Source organism: Arctopsyche grandis, chromosome 12, assembly GCF_051622035.1.
Source record: "Arctopsyche grandis isolate Sample6627 chromosome 12, ASM5162203v2, whole genome shotgun sequence".
NCBI classification, from domain to species: Eukaryota; Metazoa; Arthropoda; class Insecta; order Trichoptera; family Hydropsychidae; genus Arctopsyche; species Arctopsyche grandis.
In genome coordinates, this window is record NC_135366.1 from 13137877 (window position 1) to 13151575 (window position 13699).

At 33.2% G+C, this 13699-nt stretch overlaps 2 protein-coding genes across 4 annotated transcripts in view; one reads left to right on the top strand and one right to left on the bottom strand.

Moving 5' to 3' along the window:
* The window catches only part of LOC143920309 (myogenesis-regulating glycosidase-like), a 950780-nt gene that overhangs the window by 713661 nt on the left and 223420 nt on the right, over positions 1-13699 (top strand). The window lies entirely within an intron of this gene.
* The window catches only part of LOC143919660 (myb protein-like), a 39928-nt gene continuing 28974 nt past the window's right edge, over positions 2746-13699 (bottom strand). For 2 of the 3 annotated variants that reach the window (XM_077442087.1, XM_077442088.1), the window contains 12 exons: positions 12731-12857; positions 10162-10311; positions 9422-9654; positions 8973-9333; positions 8604-8899; positions 8396-8526; positions 8156-8319; positions 7909-8067; positions 7713-7831; positions 6767-6989; positions 6411-6686; positions 4051-6330 (listed from right to left, as the gene is read on the bottom strand). In XM_077442087.1, the coding sequence (XP_077298213.1) occupies positions 5413-6330; positions 6411-6686; positions 6767-6989; positions 7713-7831; positions 7909-8067; positions 8156-8319; positions 8396-8526; positions 8604-8899; positions 8973-9333; positions 9422-9654; positions 10162-10311; positions 12731-12857 (3157 nt within the window). In that variant the 3' untranslated portion in view covers positions 4051-5412. Of the gene's footprint in view, positions 3179-3253; positions 3347-4050; positions 6331-6410; positions 6687-6766; positions 6990-7712; positions 7832-7908; positions 8068-8155; positions 8320-8395; positions 8527-8603; positions 8900-8972; positions 9334-9421; positions 9655-10161; positions 10312-12730; positions 12858-13699 lie in introns of those variants that run through there. The other variant, XM_077442089.1, reaches the window with a different exon arrangement.

Genomic DNA, 13699 nt, shown 5'->3' on the forward strand with positions numbered 1-13699 from the left:
CTGCCTTCGCGGATTTTCTTTATTTTGCCTTAACGCACATTTTTTCAGACTATATCTTGATTAATCACATTAAAAATAAAATCATTACAGATCAAGTTGCGACTGTATTCTCCTAAGATCAATTTTACCTCTACAGAATTCTTTTCAGTATTTTTGAGAGCATTATCTTCTTCGCTGGAATCATGACTTACTATTTTAAAAGCCTCTTTTAACTCTTCATACTTGTTTTTACCGTAAACATCGCAAGAATGGAACTGCGTTTTTTTAATAGAACTATGATTCCAATCTTCTATTAATACCTTTTCGCCTTTAATACGAATACCGCTGGTTAATCTCTGCCTTAACACTCGATCACTTGAAGACAAATGTTTTTAAAATTAGTAAACAAATCTAGGTTTGATTCACACGATAAACATATTCTATCGGGTAGTGGATCTTTATTTTCCATCTGCATAAAGATACAGGGAATAAGCAATTATAAGCAGTATTTATAGTGTAGATAAAGCAATATATGTATACAATCATTGTTGTATACGTGCCTAGAGCTGACGGCAGCTCTAAATACGTAGGACTAAAGATTCTGCCCTATAGAAAATGGGAACAGCTGTTGCAGAATACACAGGACATAAACACTCCATACTTGACGTTTGACAGCTAAACAGATGCTACTGACAGCCGACAAACCTAAAATCATTGTACAATATTTTACATGTTAAAATAACATTGTGCAATACTTATATTGGGCTATTGCAATCTGATTAGTGAACATTCGAAAATTTGAGTAATCTTTGATGTTATGTCATCATCATATATATAATAGCGCTATTCTGTGTGTCTGTATAAAATAACGCTCGCCATTCTATAATAGTCGTTTCGATTCGACATATGTACGTTACAGTTAACACTGCCAACAAAACGTACGAATATAATACAAACATAGTAACAGATCAACAAAAAACTTCTATATATACTGTTTGCTACCAATGTTTCCTCTAGGGAAACGAGTCTCTGAGCATTTAGCGCCATGTATTGAAAATCTATTTAATTAATTAATTTTTCTATTGGTGTTTTATATTGTATGACAATACTGGGCATAGATCTATAAGAAAAGTCATATCTCGTCTCTGGACCAAAAATAAGTATTCAGTTCATCTTGTTATTGATAGAAGCGCTGGATTTGTCAACCATATCTATATTACTTACCTTTATTATCCTTGCTTTAGGGACTTTCTTATTTATCTTATCCGAGTCCCAGGTTGTATTAAACAGTCAAAAATTCAAACATTAAAATGATTTTTTTTATTTTAAATAATTCATCGACAAATCCATTAATCAATCTATTAAAATAAACTATAATTCAAGGCACGTGACATTGTCAAATTTGCCCATTTTCTGATAAAATCTCCAAATCAAAACTATATTTACATATAAATTTATAAAATTGTCACAAGTTTATCATAATTATGCTGTAAAACTGTCCAATTTTGAAAATTCATAATAACGAAAAAAAATATGACAATAAAAATTATAAACGTGGTATTCATCTGACATTAATAATAAAATACTCTAAGAATAGGAATTTTAGAATTGCACACATTATATTATTTTGTTAATACAGAAAAAATAATTGAATTTTAATTATCTATAATACATAAATTTAATACATAAATATTAAAAATTCACAAATCTATTCTGGAACAAATCATAATTGGGCACAATTGAATGTGTAAACATATTTTAATGTTTAAATCATAAGAAAATATAATATTCACTCAAAATTCACTCATATAAAAATTTGTAATCGTTATTACTACTTGAAGGTACGGAGTACTATTTTACAATGTATGCGTTCATACATATGTACATACTTGAATTCAATATTCATATGATTATGCAAACATCAATAAAAATGTATATGTATAATGAAATAAATTCATAGTTTTGTTCCAAAAAGAATATTTCTTTTTTCGGTCGCATTATTCACATTAGATAATTGACAGCCTCCCAGTTTTTGACGTAAATATAAATCACTTCTGACTATCACACAAATATGAAGCGAATAAATTTACATATTATTTAATCATTTCTGGTGAACAAACTTCAATTTTATGTTCCTAACCCACCATAAATGTTAAAAATATAGACAGGAAAGCCGTTAACAGAAGGACTGAATAGAGCTAAAGAAAAAACACTCATTATCGATATTGCATTTAAAACTACACATTACAATAAATTTTAGATAATTCGATACAATGGAATGAAATTTTATTTTTCAAATTTATTCTAAACACTTTTTCAAATAAACCTATCAAATTACGACTGAAACAACGAAAGTCTACCATAATACCAAAAGAAAAAGAAATTGAACCTAGAATTTATATACACGTTAAATAAATATATAAAAAAATCTTACTCACAATCACATAGTTATATATAATAAATATATATATATATATATTTCTTAAAAATTAAATAGAAGATGTGACACATGCACTAGCATTTGGAAGTAAATAAGGTGTACCTAAGAATATCTCAAATGCAGAATTTTATTGATTACCGATTCCAGAATACACGAAGACTGAAATTCTCATATTTTCAAATTTTAAAAGGTCACTGTTTGAGACTTAAGTCACATACTTCACAAACTTTCTAAATTTAAAACAAGAATTATATAAATGAACATACATTGTATAGGCTTAGGTGAGAATTAAAACACAACATCGAGACACAAACAAAACACCAAATACAATTAATTAAATTTACATTTATTACAATTATCAAAAGTTAACTAATAGAGCTTTTTAATGCCACTTTTTTTTACTTAAAATTTTCATATTTAATTATTACTCGTAAATATGTATAGTAAGTCATTGATTGATTTGAAAAAGTCTGTGAAATTCAATACAATTAATTGTGCATGTCTGTCTGTAAAAAAGTATTTCTATAGTCTGTTGTACAAAAATATTAACAGATAGTTAAGTTTTGATATAAATATTGTATAAATTATATTACTTTATGTACTAAATGTATGTGACTTTGGTTTATTTGAAGACTATTGTCAGAAATTAAGCGAGCGCGGCTTGAGTGCAGTTTTTCGTAAGAAAAAATATGCCTGTTCGGTCAATTCGAGCTGGTCTTTAGTTCGGCCGCAAGCTACCATCTGCCACTTATCGTCGATCTGCAAAATGAATATAAATTAGAAGTGATATATGAACATTTTTGCATACGTAATCATGAAATAAACAAAAACTACCTTGTCTTTTTTATCGTTGCTTTCATTCACATCACCAAATTTGATAGATCGCACAGCAGATGGCCGGACGGTGGTGATTTCTGAAGTATGGCACTGTGGACATAGTATAAATACCAAAAACTCAAAAACAACTACAAAATCATATAAAAGTGTCGCTATATGTATCAAAATGAGTGTTACCATGATTTAAATATCGCAAAATGTATGTGTGTGTAACAAAAATCAATGATTTCAATTATAGGAATAGCAATTTGACAAAATCTCAAAACAATGAACACTTATCGTAAAATGACACGATGGTGTTAAACCCGTTATATGTGCATGTATTATTTCCGTGGAGAGTGGTTAGGAGTGAAAAAATATTAATGATGAAAAAAGGAAAATCAAAAGAAAAAAAATTCCATGAAAAATTTATTTGTGATCATTGGAACATTGTGGGCATGGACCAATATGGATTTACACAATATTGACAGAGACATAAATTGCAAAACACCTCCAAAACATATAAACAAAAACTGACTATACAATTCAAAAATATATGTAAAAAAAAAAACATAAAATATGAAAGATTCAAAGAAATAAATAAATAATAAATAAATAAAAACTACAAAAACAAAAACAAAAATATGTTAATGACTACTAAATTAAATTATAAATAGCATGTGACAAAAAATAATAAATATATATATATGTATATATTTTACTCTCATTTTATAACAAAAAAAAAATGAGTAAACAACCTGACACTTGCCAACACCGGAATCTGTCAATATTGATGGATGGTGAAAAATGGGGTAAGGACTGGGCGAAAAGGATTTAACCATGGTTAAATATATTATACTCTCATCTCGTAATCTCTCATAACTTAACATGTATCTCTTACTGTACAAATATTTACAAATTGCCGATATCTAATATGTATTCACTCTGTAAACTATTGTACACCGTATACTTAATATTTAAATCTTTATACAAGACAAACTCTTAGCTCCATGTTGGTTTTAATACTCTGTAAATCTGTAACAACTGAAATTTTGTAAATGAAATGGTCTGACTAGCATCGAAGTGCACACATTTCACATATATAGAAACGTTGAAAACCATCCAAAATTAATTTAAAAAAAAAACAAACTTATTTTTGCTACACATACATGTGTTTGATTAATCTTCAATGGATGAATAGCAAACTAACCAAAAGTATCTGAAACAGGAGCTCTATCTTAATAGCGATGACGTAAGACTAATGTTTAACACTCAAATTCGTGGAATAATACATTACACGTACATACATATAAATCTTTGGTTCGATGTAAGGGTTTACTTTAAATATTCCTTTGGTATTATTGTGTCAATCTTCTTAAATATAATACACCACGTAAAGTAGAAATAATGAAGGTTTGGTTTGATTAAACGCGTGTTGGAAACACGGTATATTTCCATAAATAAGTTAGCACCTCAAACCACTCTCAACTTACAACACCATAAAATTTTGTAATAAAACGACTTCGTGAATTGATTACACGATAAGGAACAAATTTTTGACAATTTCTATTCTCTTTTAATCAATCACTTTTAATCAAAGTAGTTTGTATCGAAGGGCAAAGTTAATTAAGTATCACAATGCAAAAATTATATAAATATATATAAACAAATAGATACATACATAAAACCAACAAAAAAAATGTTAAAATAAATACGAATTTATGTACAAATGCAAGGATTAGTAGTAGAAATTGTTATTAAGAACTAGAAAGTTAAAATAAATAAATAATTTATTTGCATTCAATGATGAATAATTAACATGTATATATTTTTTAAGTATAATAAAGCATGCTGCATTACATTACAAAAATGAATTTGGTTTTATAGCTTTGGAATGTAAAAAAACCTTCAGGCAACAACTCGATTTAACACTGTTTTGAAGTTTGAAACTAATCAAATACAAACCAAAAATTTTACGCCCTTCTGATTTCGATATAATTTTACAACTGTTTATGAATTTATTCTATTAAATTTCATTTTAAAAATTAAAAAAAAAAAGATCGAGCAGTATAACAAAAATATTTAATAAATAAAATAATAGATTTTTAACAAAAACGATTAAAATTCGAAAAGAAGAACGAAAAACCACAACAATTAGCTTGTGTTGTATTTTCTCATTAAAGCAAAGAAAATGAATTCCAAAATTCATCAGGAATGCCTTTATCGATATTACTTTCTTCCGATTTAATATCCTGTTGCCAAGGTACGTTTTCAACATTTTGCCTGCCGCTATCAAATTTTCTGTGTGTCTGTTTTTGTGTAATTATATTATTAATGGTAGCGATTGGCGGCTTTTGATTAGTGACTTTATAAATGTGATTAGCAAAAGCATCGACTAGTGTAGCTTTAGGAGCTAACATATTATTAGAAACTCTATTCGTAATGTTTTTTAAATAATTCTGCTCGTTAGAACTGTTTCGAAGCTCTTCACAAGAACTATTAATAGCTCTAAAGCGATCTGCATTTAATCTGCTGAAACTATGACCCTGCATAGAGTGATCGTCATTTATAATGCTAAAATCATTGGAGCACTTCTGACTTTGATCAGTGACAAAATTGCTATTGCTATTGTAAAAATTATCAATAAAATAATGGTCACTGGCTGGCATATCCTTCGGATTTGAAAAATGCTCGTGACCATCTAACGACGTTGACTTATTTTGATATTGTAAATCTTTGGTTTTCAAATTTGTTCGGTATTCGCTGTTATCGAAATCGTTTTTAAATTGATAAGTGTTAGTAGAATATAGAGCGTCAGATTTATTATTGTACATTGAACTTTGATAAGTATGGTTATTATAGTGATTGGTATTAAAAGGTTGGATATGTGGATGAAAGGAAAGTTCCTCGTGTTGTACCTTGATTAGATTGTTGACTGAAGAAATCTCACTCTTTCTTCTTTCTGTTTTGATAGGAATCGTGTCGGGTGTGTCGTCCAAACTTAAAATACTATTAAGACTGGTTGACTCGTCGCCGATGTGCTTGGTGACTGACGGCGGCGAAAACATTGAAGCGTTTGAAAAGAGAGATTTGCTCTGAAAAATAAAAAAGTATATTTACAAGAAATTCTCCAATAGTGGCGTGAAATGATAATTTGACTGTTTAAATTATTCACCGGAGTTTCTATGATGAACAAATTGGAAACTTTCTGGTCGTTGTTGACATGGTTGCTACTATGAGGAACCGTGCCCAATGAATCAGAAGTGTTTGGTGTACTCGTAGTGCTAGTCCAAGAATGTACTGAAACGAGGGCTTTACGTGCGCGTTTATGACCTCCACTAGGAACTGCGTTTTCTTTGCCCACTCCTATTGTAGTTTGATTTGCATTTGCATTGTTACGGCCATCTGTGCTCGTCCTTTTCAGTGAAGCAATCCCAGAATCATATTGCATCTGAAGATAAATGATAAATTACTCTCTCTATCTCTTTCTAAAGTTACATTGATACTATTAAAAAAAAAAGCTTAAATTACCTGATCATTTTGGATGGATATATTACTACTTTCATGAATAGTTTCTTCTTCTGTGGTATTGGTGAATTGAGAATCGTTCAGTTGCAAACTGTTGTTACTTTCTTCTCTTTTTATCATTTCGGTAATATCTTCAACTAAATTACCAGGAGAGCATAGTTCTAATTTGATCTGCCCAGATTTCTTTTCAATTTCAGCCATGGCGTTTTTGAATGGAGTAGGAGTTCTATTAGAAAAAAAGTAATAAAATCAATTTAATAGCTTAACACTTGCCGCACTGTGACGGATAACAAGCGACCAGGACTTAATTTTATTCTATTTCTCCAAATATACTGAATGCAAGGTCTTCATATTTTAGGTATTCCTCATCAAAACCTCTATGATTCGAATTGTTATTACGAAATAAAAACATTTATCAATATCAACAGACATAATTATTTTCACAGGCAACCCCTTATACACGTGCCTCACAGATGCGAGGGGGGGGGATTCAGTACGCGCCGCACTTAACGGTCAATGGGAGAATGATATCCACCTTGAAATGTCGGCTCGGCTTCAGCCATTATTGTTTTCATTTCTTGCACTTTATTTTTATAGCTAGCTACAGGTCTGTTACTGAGAGTTAGCGCGTTCTCGTACTCACAAAAGAGCGCGAAAGATAAAGAGCGTCTTTTTATTATTGAATGCAGTATGACAGCATGCTTTATAACTATTCACTGACACTACACAATCGCATTTGTTCGCGCCAACTTTTGGCAACAGACCTATATAATGACTAACCTCGCAAATTTTGCATTAATTTAGCTTTAAACACAAATTTTTAACTGGACGCTTGTTGTCCAGCACAGTGGCTAGCGGATTTTAATTTGGCATAGTAAGGCAAGTGTTAAAAAGTAACTAAATGTTTACAAAATGTTGCCATAGTTTAACTACATATGTATGTACATACCTTGGTGTAAAGTGTGACAAGTTTCTTCTTTGTATAGGGGTGATAAAAGTAGAGTTGTTGGTGGAACCGATGCTGATATTTGGTGTTGGAGTATGTAAAGGACTCACTCCATTATCATGCTACAAAATTAAAAAAACATTTTTTTAATTTACTATAAAATATTTTTGAAATGAGTAATGTGTAAGTATAAAATTACCGTTTTAGGTGAATCGTGTTTTTCTGGAGTTGTCGTTATCATTGATACATCAAAAGACAAAGCACCTGGACTGTTGAAAAACTGCGACGGACTAAAAGGCAATGGTTTGATAGGAGTAATGTGTTTCATTGAAGATTCTTCTGCCCACGTTTGGAATGACTAAAAATAAACAAGCATAGTTATTAACACTGTAAGTTATCACATGAACCTTTCAAAATATAATACAATAATATAAAAAAATACATACAATTTGTTGATTAGTACAATTTGGCGCACTTGAGCCTTGTTTACGCATCCAAGCTCGGCGAATAATAGGGGGAGGGGAAGCACTTCTAGCTGAGGTATTAGCACTTTCCGGCGAAAAGGCTGAACTCAAACTATCTAATTCTGCTTGAGTTACGAGGTGTTTATCTAAAGATAAGAAAATATTATGTAGAAATAATTCGAATTTAAATCGCAATTTAGAACATATTTAAATGAAACAAACCTGGTGAAAAAGTTTTGAAATCCTTTTGCATCGACTCCAGAGGAATAAGTCGGTCTTCATTGAGTAATCTTTTTGATATGCTCAGCATACCGGGTGACATATTGCTTTCCAATGCGTCGATTTCAGTGAGTCTATAATATTTTTAAATTTTTATTATGAAAATATAAAAAAATAAATACTAACGAATTAAAAAGACTTATCAAATTACCTATAAGGAGAATCCGTTCCATATACTTCAGGATTGGTTTTGGGATTTTCAGAAGTTACGATAGCATCATTCGGTTCAGTTTTTATCTGAACTGTTTCATTGACTTTATTTTGAAGCAGTTGTCTGAATTGTTGACGTTGTTTACTCACTTTGTCATTGAATTGCGTATTTACAAGACTCGAGACGTTCTGCGTTTGAAGTAAGGGAGGATTTTCGTCAACTACCATTTGACCACTAGAGTCATTATTACTAGATTGATTGCTGTTTGACATCTCATGCATATCAGCTTGCCATTTCTATTTCAAAACAAATTTTAATTAGTACAGACAAAAACAGAAGCATGAATAAATATAATTTTAAAAAAATTACATCAAGCGTGATCCTATTGACGATTACATTTTGAATATTTGTTCCAGGTAGTGATTTATCCAACTTTTCTTGAACAAAGGTATCGTACGACGATACAGTAGCGGCATCATTTGATTGTGAATCTTGCGATTGTGAATCAAATTGCAAACGAGTATAACAGTTGTGATCATTTTCAAAATGATGTATGGGGGTTTTGGAATGAGCGTCTGAATTGTCACTTGAGAAAGAATTTTGGGAAGAGTTAGTTGGATCTAAGCCTTTTTTAAATTTTTTCCGAAGGTTAGCAGTGAGGGAGGCATCTTCGGCATCGTATTTTCGGCGCATCGTAGAATTCCAATGGTTTTTTATAGCATTGTCCGTTCTATATGAAATTGAATTATTATAAATTAGTCAATATAAGATTGAAAAACAAATAAGATTTCAAAATTCAAACTTATACGTATTTATACCTTCCGGGAAGGAGTTTTGCAATTTTCGCCCATTGATTGCCCAATTCTTGGTGGGCATTATAAATGACCCGATCTTCTTTGTCGGTCCAGGCACCTTTGTTGATTCCTGGATTGAGATGATTGTGCCATCGCTCCCGACACTGTTTCCCTATCCTACCGTTCAGGTGCCGAGCAATGACAGTCCACTTCTTGGGACCGTACTTGTTGACGAGCTCCACGACTTTGTCGTCCTCCTGAAAAGCGGAAACACACATTTAATCAAACAATCACATCAAGATCGACACACGAAAAATTCAAATGAACACCCAAGCGCCTCAAGTCTCAATCCGTTACGGCCCAAGGTCGCAATCTTCGTCCAAATTCACTCCTAACACCGGTGAAAAAAAACTCATCTCGATTTCGGCAAACATGGACAGAATGATAAGTTGAATGGAACATCGACCGGTAAGATAAAAAAAAAATAGCAAGAATGTCCATTACTAATTTATTATTCGCACGTTTACATTGAATGTAATTTTTTTCCTATTGGAGAAGCTGACTGCTTGAAAAAGGAACATAAAAAAAAGAAACGGGTTGCGTCATCGCGAACTGGCAACAGCTGATTGTAAATATCCAAAGTCTTGTGGCTCGATAGCATGCAAAAAATTCGAATATGACGAGAATCCGCGTGTAACGGCTAAAACCACAATCTGCGAGCACATGCAATAAATACGCACGAGTGGTACATGAGCATAGCATACCTCTTTGGTCCACGGTCCTTTGATCAGATCGGGATTCACCACTTTGGTCCATCGCTGTTGGCACTGAACATCCGACCTGTCGGAAAAGTGAGACGCTATCGTATCCCAATTTTGTCCGAACGTCTCCACCAAATGTTTCAGCTGATGATCCTGTTTGGAAAAAAATAAATTAACATGAAATTGCATACACACACACACATATAACAGCGTCATCATTTGGACGAGTTATCTCAGGGTAATCTTATCGAGGGGGTCGTCGGATGACGAAGCAATCAAAAAACGGGTTTTAACCCTAAGACCCCCTTGAGGCGCATACATTATTAGGGGAGAGAGTGCATTCATGGCCGCGACCCTCAAAAGAAACTAGAAAGCAGGTAGTGGAATAATCTACTCCAAGATTCCATAGCAGCAACGCGATACAACACTGTTTTCTAGTCGCATGTAAAATACGTAAAAAAAAAGAACGTAATACTAATTTTAAACTACATACCATGGTGCTTTAACGATTATAAAGTTGAAGGATGCCCCAGGCGCAAATTCAGCCTGGGTATATTTCGCAGACATCACAATACATGCAAATCAGTAAACGGAGTCGCAGAACGTGGGAAGAAACCAAAAATTAAATACGTAACGAAAGTAAATGTGGAAAATTTGTAAGCAATGGAATAATTTATTTTTTTAATAACTACTCAAATTTATAATATAATTTTTATGAACCGCAAATTAATATATTATAGTAAATATGATCAATCGGAATCAATCTTTCATGTTTTATTCCCATAAAAAATATTAAAGAAATAAAATAATAAAAGAAAATAAATATCTCCACTTCCCATAAAGTGGAAATATTTATTTTAATAACTTTAGCCACACATTATTCTCCGGTCATAATCACTTAATGTGCAGACAGAGTGGTACGCGGTACGTGTTTTTTATTTGATACTTTTGCACATGAAAAAAAAAACACTGCTTGATCAAATCTGTACCATCGCGTCTCTTCGCAAACTTCACCCTCTGGAGTGTTTTCGGTGATATTTTATCCTTGTAATGACATAGATTTGACAGTAATCGAAAAGGACGATTCCCATATTTGAAGAAATGTGAGAGAAACTTGTCGAAATAATAAGATCGAACTTATGAAGATACGCCCATCACTGCTGGAAACTGTGAGCGCGTCTCGTGCCGCACTTTTGAATGTGTTCTTACCATTAAAGGTCTATTCATTCCAGCACTCTAAGGCAAATTCTATTCCAGCACTGTAAGGCAACAGCACAGAAAAGACTGCTTCTATTCATACTATACAAAAGGGCACGTTCGTTAGTACGCGTGCACTCGCTACTATGACGTCACGTCGTGCATATTTCCACAGTAGCCAAAGAAAACCGGTTTTGCTTGATACGTTACGGTGACATGTACTGCTGTATAATATGAATAGATTTTGTCGGGTACTGCTGCAACGTCTAAGCCACGTACACATTAAGGATATGAATGTTTCCATATAGAATGTACCAAAGAATACTTTTCGTACTGATGTTCACATGCAGTCGCCGGTCTGTGCTGTTCCTGTATGAATAGACCTTAAGGGCGAAAACACAGTAGTACGTGTTACATTTTTTTAGATACTTAGATTAAACATGCGAAAAAAAAGCAGCATCCCTAGCCCATATACATGGTACACAGTTGTAGTGTTATCGGTGATATTTTATCCTTGTATTTATCCTTGCTTGACAGTGATCGATAACGGTGAATTCCATATTTGAAGAAATGTAGGAGAAACTTGTCGGTTGCATTTGGATATCCATACACGTGCGACCTCCCAAGTATATGCAATCTGCACGTGCAAGTACACCCGAATTCGGTTTGGGGAACACCCACTGTTTACGGTCACAGCGGGAAGCCAAGGACACGTGATGTCCCATACCACTCAGTGTGTTTTCGCCCTAATAGTGTCGTTGAAAGTTTTAAGTTTATAAAAAGCCTCCTTCAACATGTGATAGATAAATAATATTGAAACTTATCTCCTACGTGTCTTTTATTTCTGTCTACCATCAGAAAATACACCATACTATCTATAAAGAACGTCACCTCGAATTGAGTAAAATAGTAGCATGAAATTGGAATTTTTTGGAGGACAACTACTTTTCGACAATACGATTTTTCGAATAACAAAACAAAAACCAAAGGGAGAAAAAGCAGAAAAGGCGGTAATAAAAACTATGAACAAAAAGCGTAACCAAACTATCGTAATCGAACACGACACCTTACAGACAGACAGTCCCCGATGACTTTAAATCATTTCACATTCACACCACTCTGCGCAGCGTTCGAGTTACACAGTAACCGCAAAATTGCATCACGAAGACTCAAATTTTGGCAAAAGGGAATGAATGACAAGGGTGTGTGCAGAAAATGCTTTCTCAGATGATGGACATAATTTTAGAGCGAACCAAACCAGTTTATACACCAACCGACAAAACACTTGCGGCAAGTGCTGACCAGAGAGTGGTATGCATTTCCAGAGCGGTAATAACCACAATTACACTTTTTTCAACGCGAAAAATTGACTTACTTCTCCTTTGCTCCATCGACCCTTGTTGATGAACTTCCTGCCGTACGGTCCTTTGGTCAGAACATCGTCAGTAGTCCCCGAATCATCAGAACACTCTTCGCTGGATTCACTCTCGTGACTTGGACCACTGCAACAAACAAAAAGAAGCCCGTGAAACTCAAATACAACACAAAAGGCGAGCGAAAACAACAACTACAATCTGAGTACAGCCTATTAATATATCATGCTTAAGCTTTGTCGGTGCCAAAATATATACACATAAGTGGATATAAAAAACGATACGCTCTACAATTGAAGAGAACCTTAATTATTATAGATAGGATGGAGATCCCGGGCACCATAATTCTTCGCCAGTCGATCGTGGCATCATGACTTGATTTAGAACTCGCGGCTGGAGAGATACGATAAAATCATAAGACGTCGAAAAAAATAGCACGTGTAGAAAAAAAGCTCGGACGGGATAGAAAAAACTCACGAGCCTCTTCACCGAGTCCTGAGAATATAATCGAGAGTTGTAAACAATGATGGAAAATGTATGGAGTGACATCATTGGGCGTTTGATATTCGCGCGTAATACACATGTGTATCCGCTGATTGCATTCATAATCAGCCATTCATTCAAAACTTGTTGGCATTTGGGGAATTTGAGTGGGTGCTAACGTGAGCCGTTCATGTTTTACATACACAGTGTGGAGAAGAATGGATTTACATAATTTTCAATAGCAAAAAGGTTTCCGAAGTTCATAAAAAAACATAATAGCGTTCGTCACAATTGCCAACTCATTGATGTGGGACAAGACATCGAGGTGCAGTATGAAAGAATAATGAAACAATTCTTTTTGAGTGGTTTGAAACTTGATTTCTGTTGAAAGTTGAGAACATTGTGCAAATTTTCAATTTCTCCGAATTTGAAGTAAGAATCTTTGTTACCTTGGTACATAGTTACTTGGTTACTTGGTACTTGGTAAT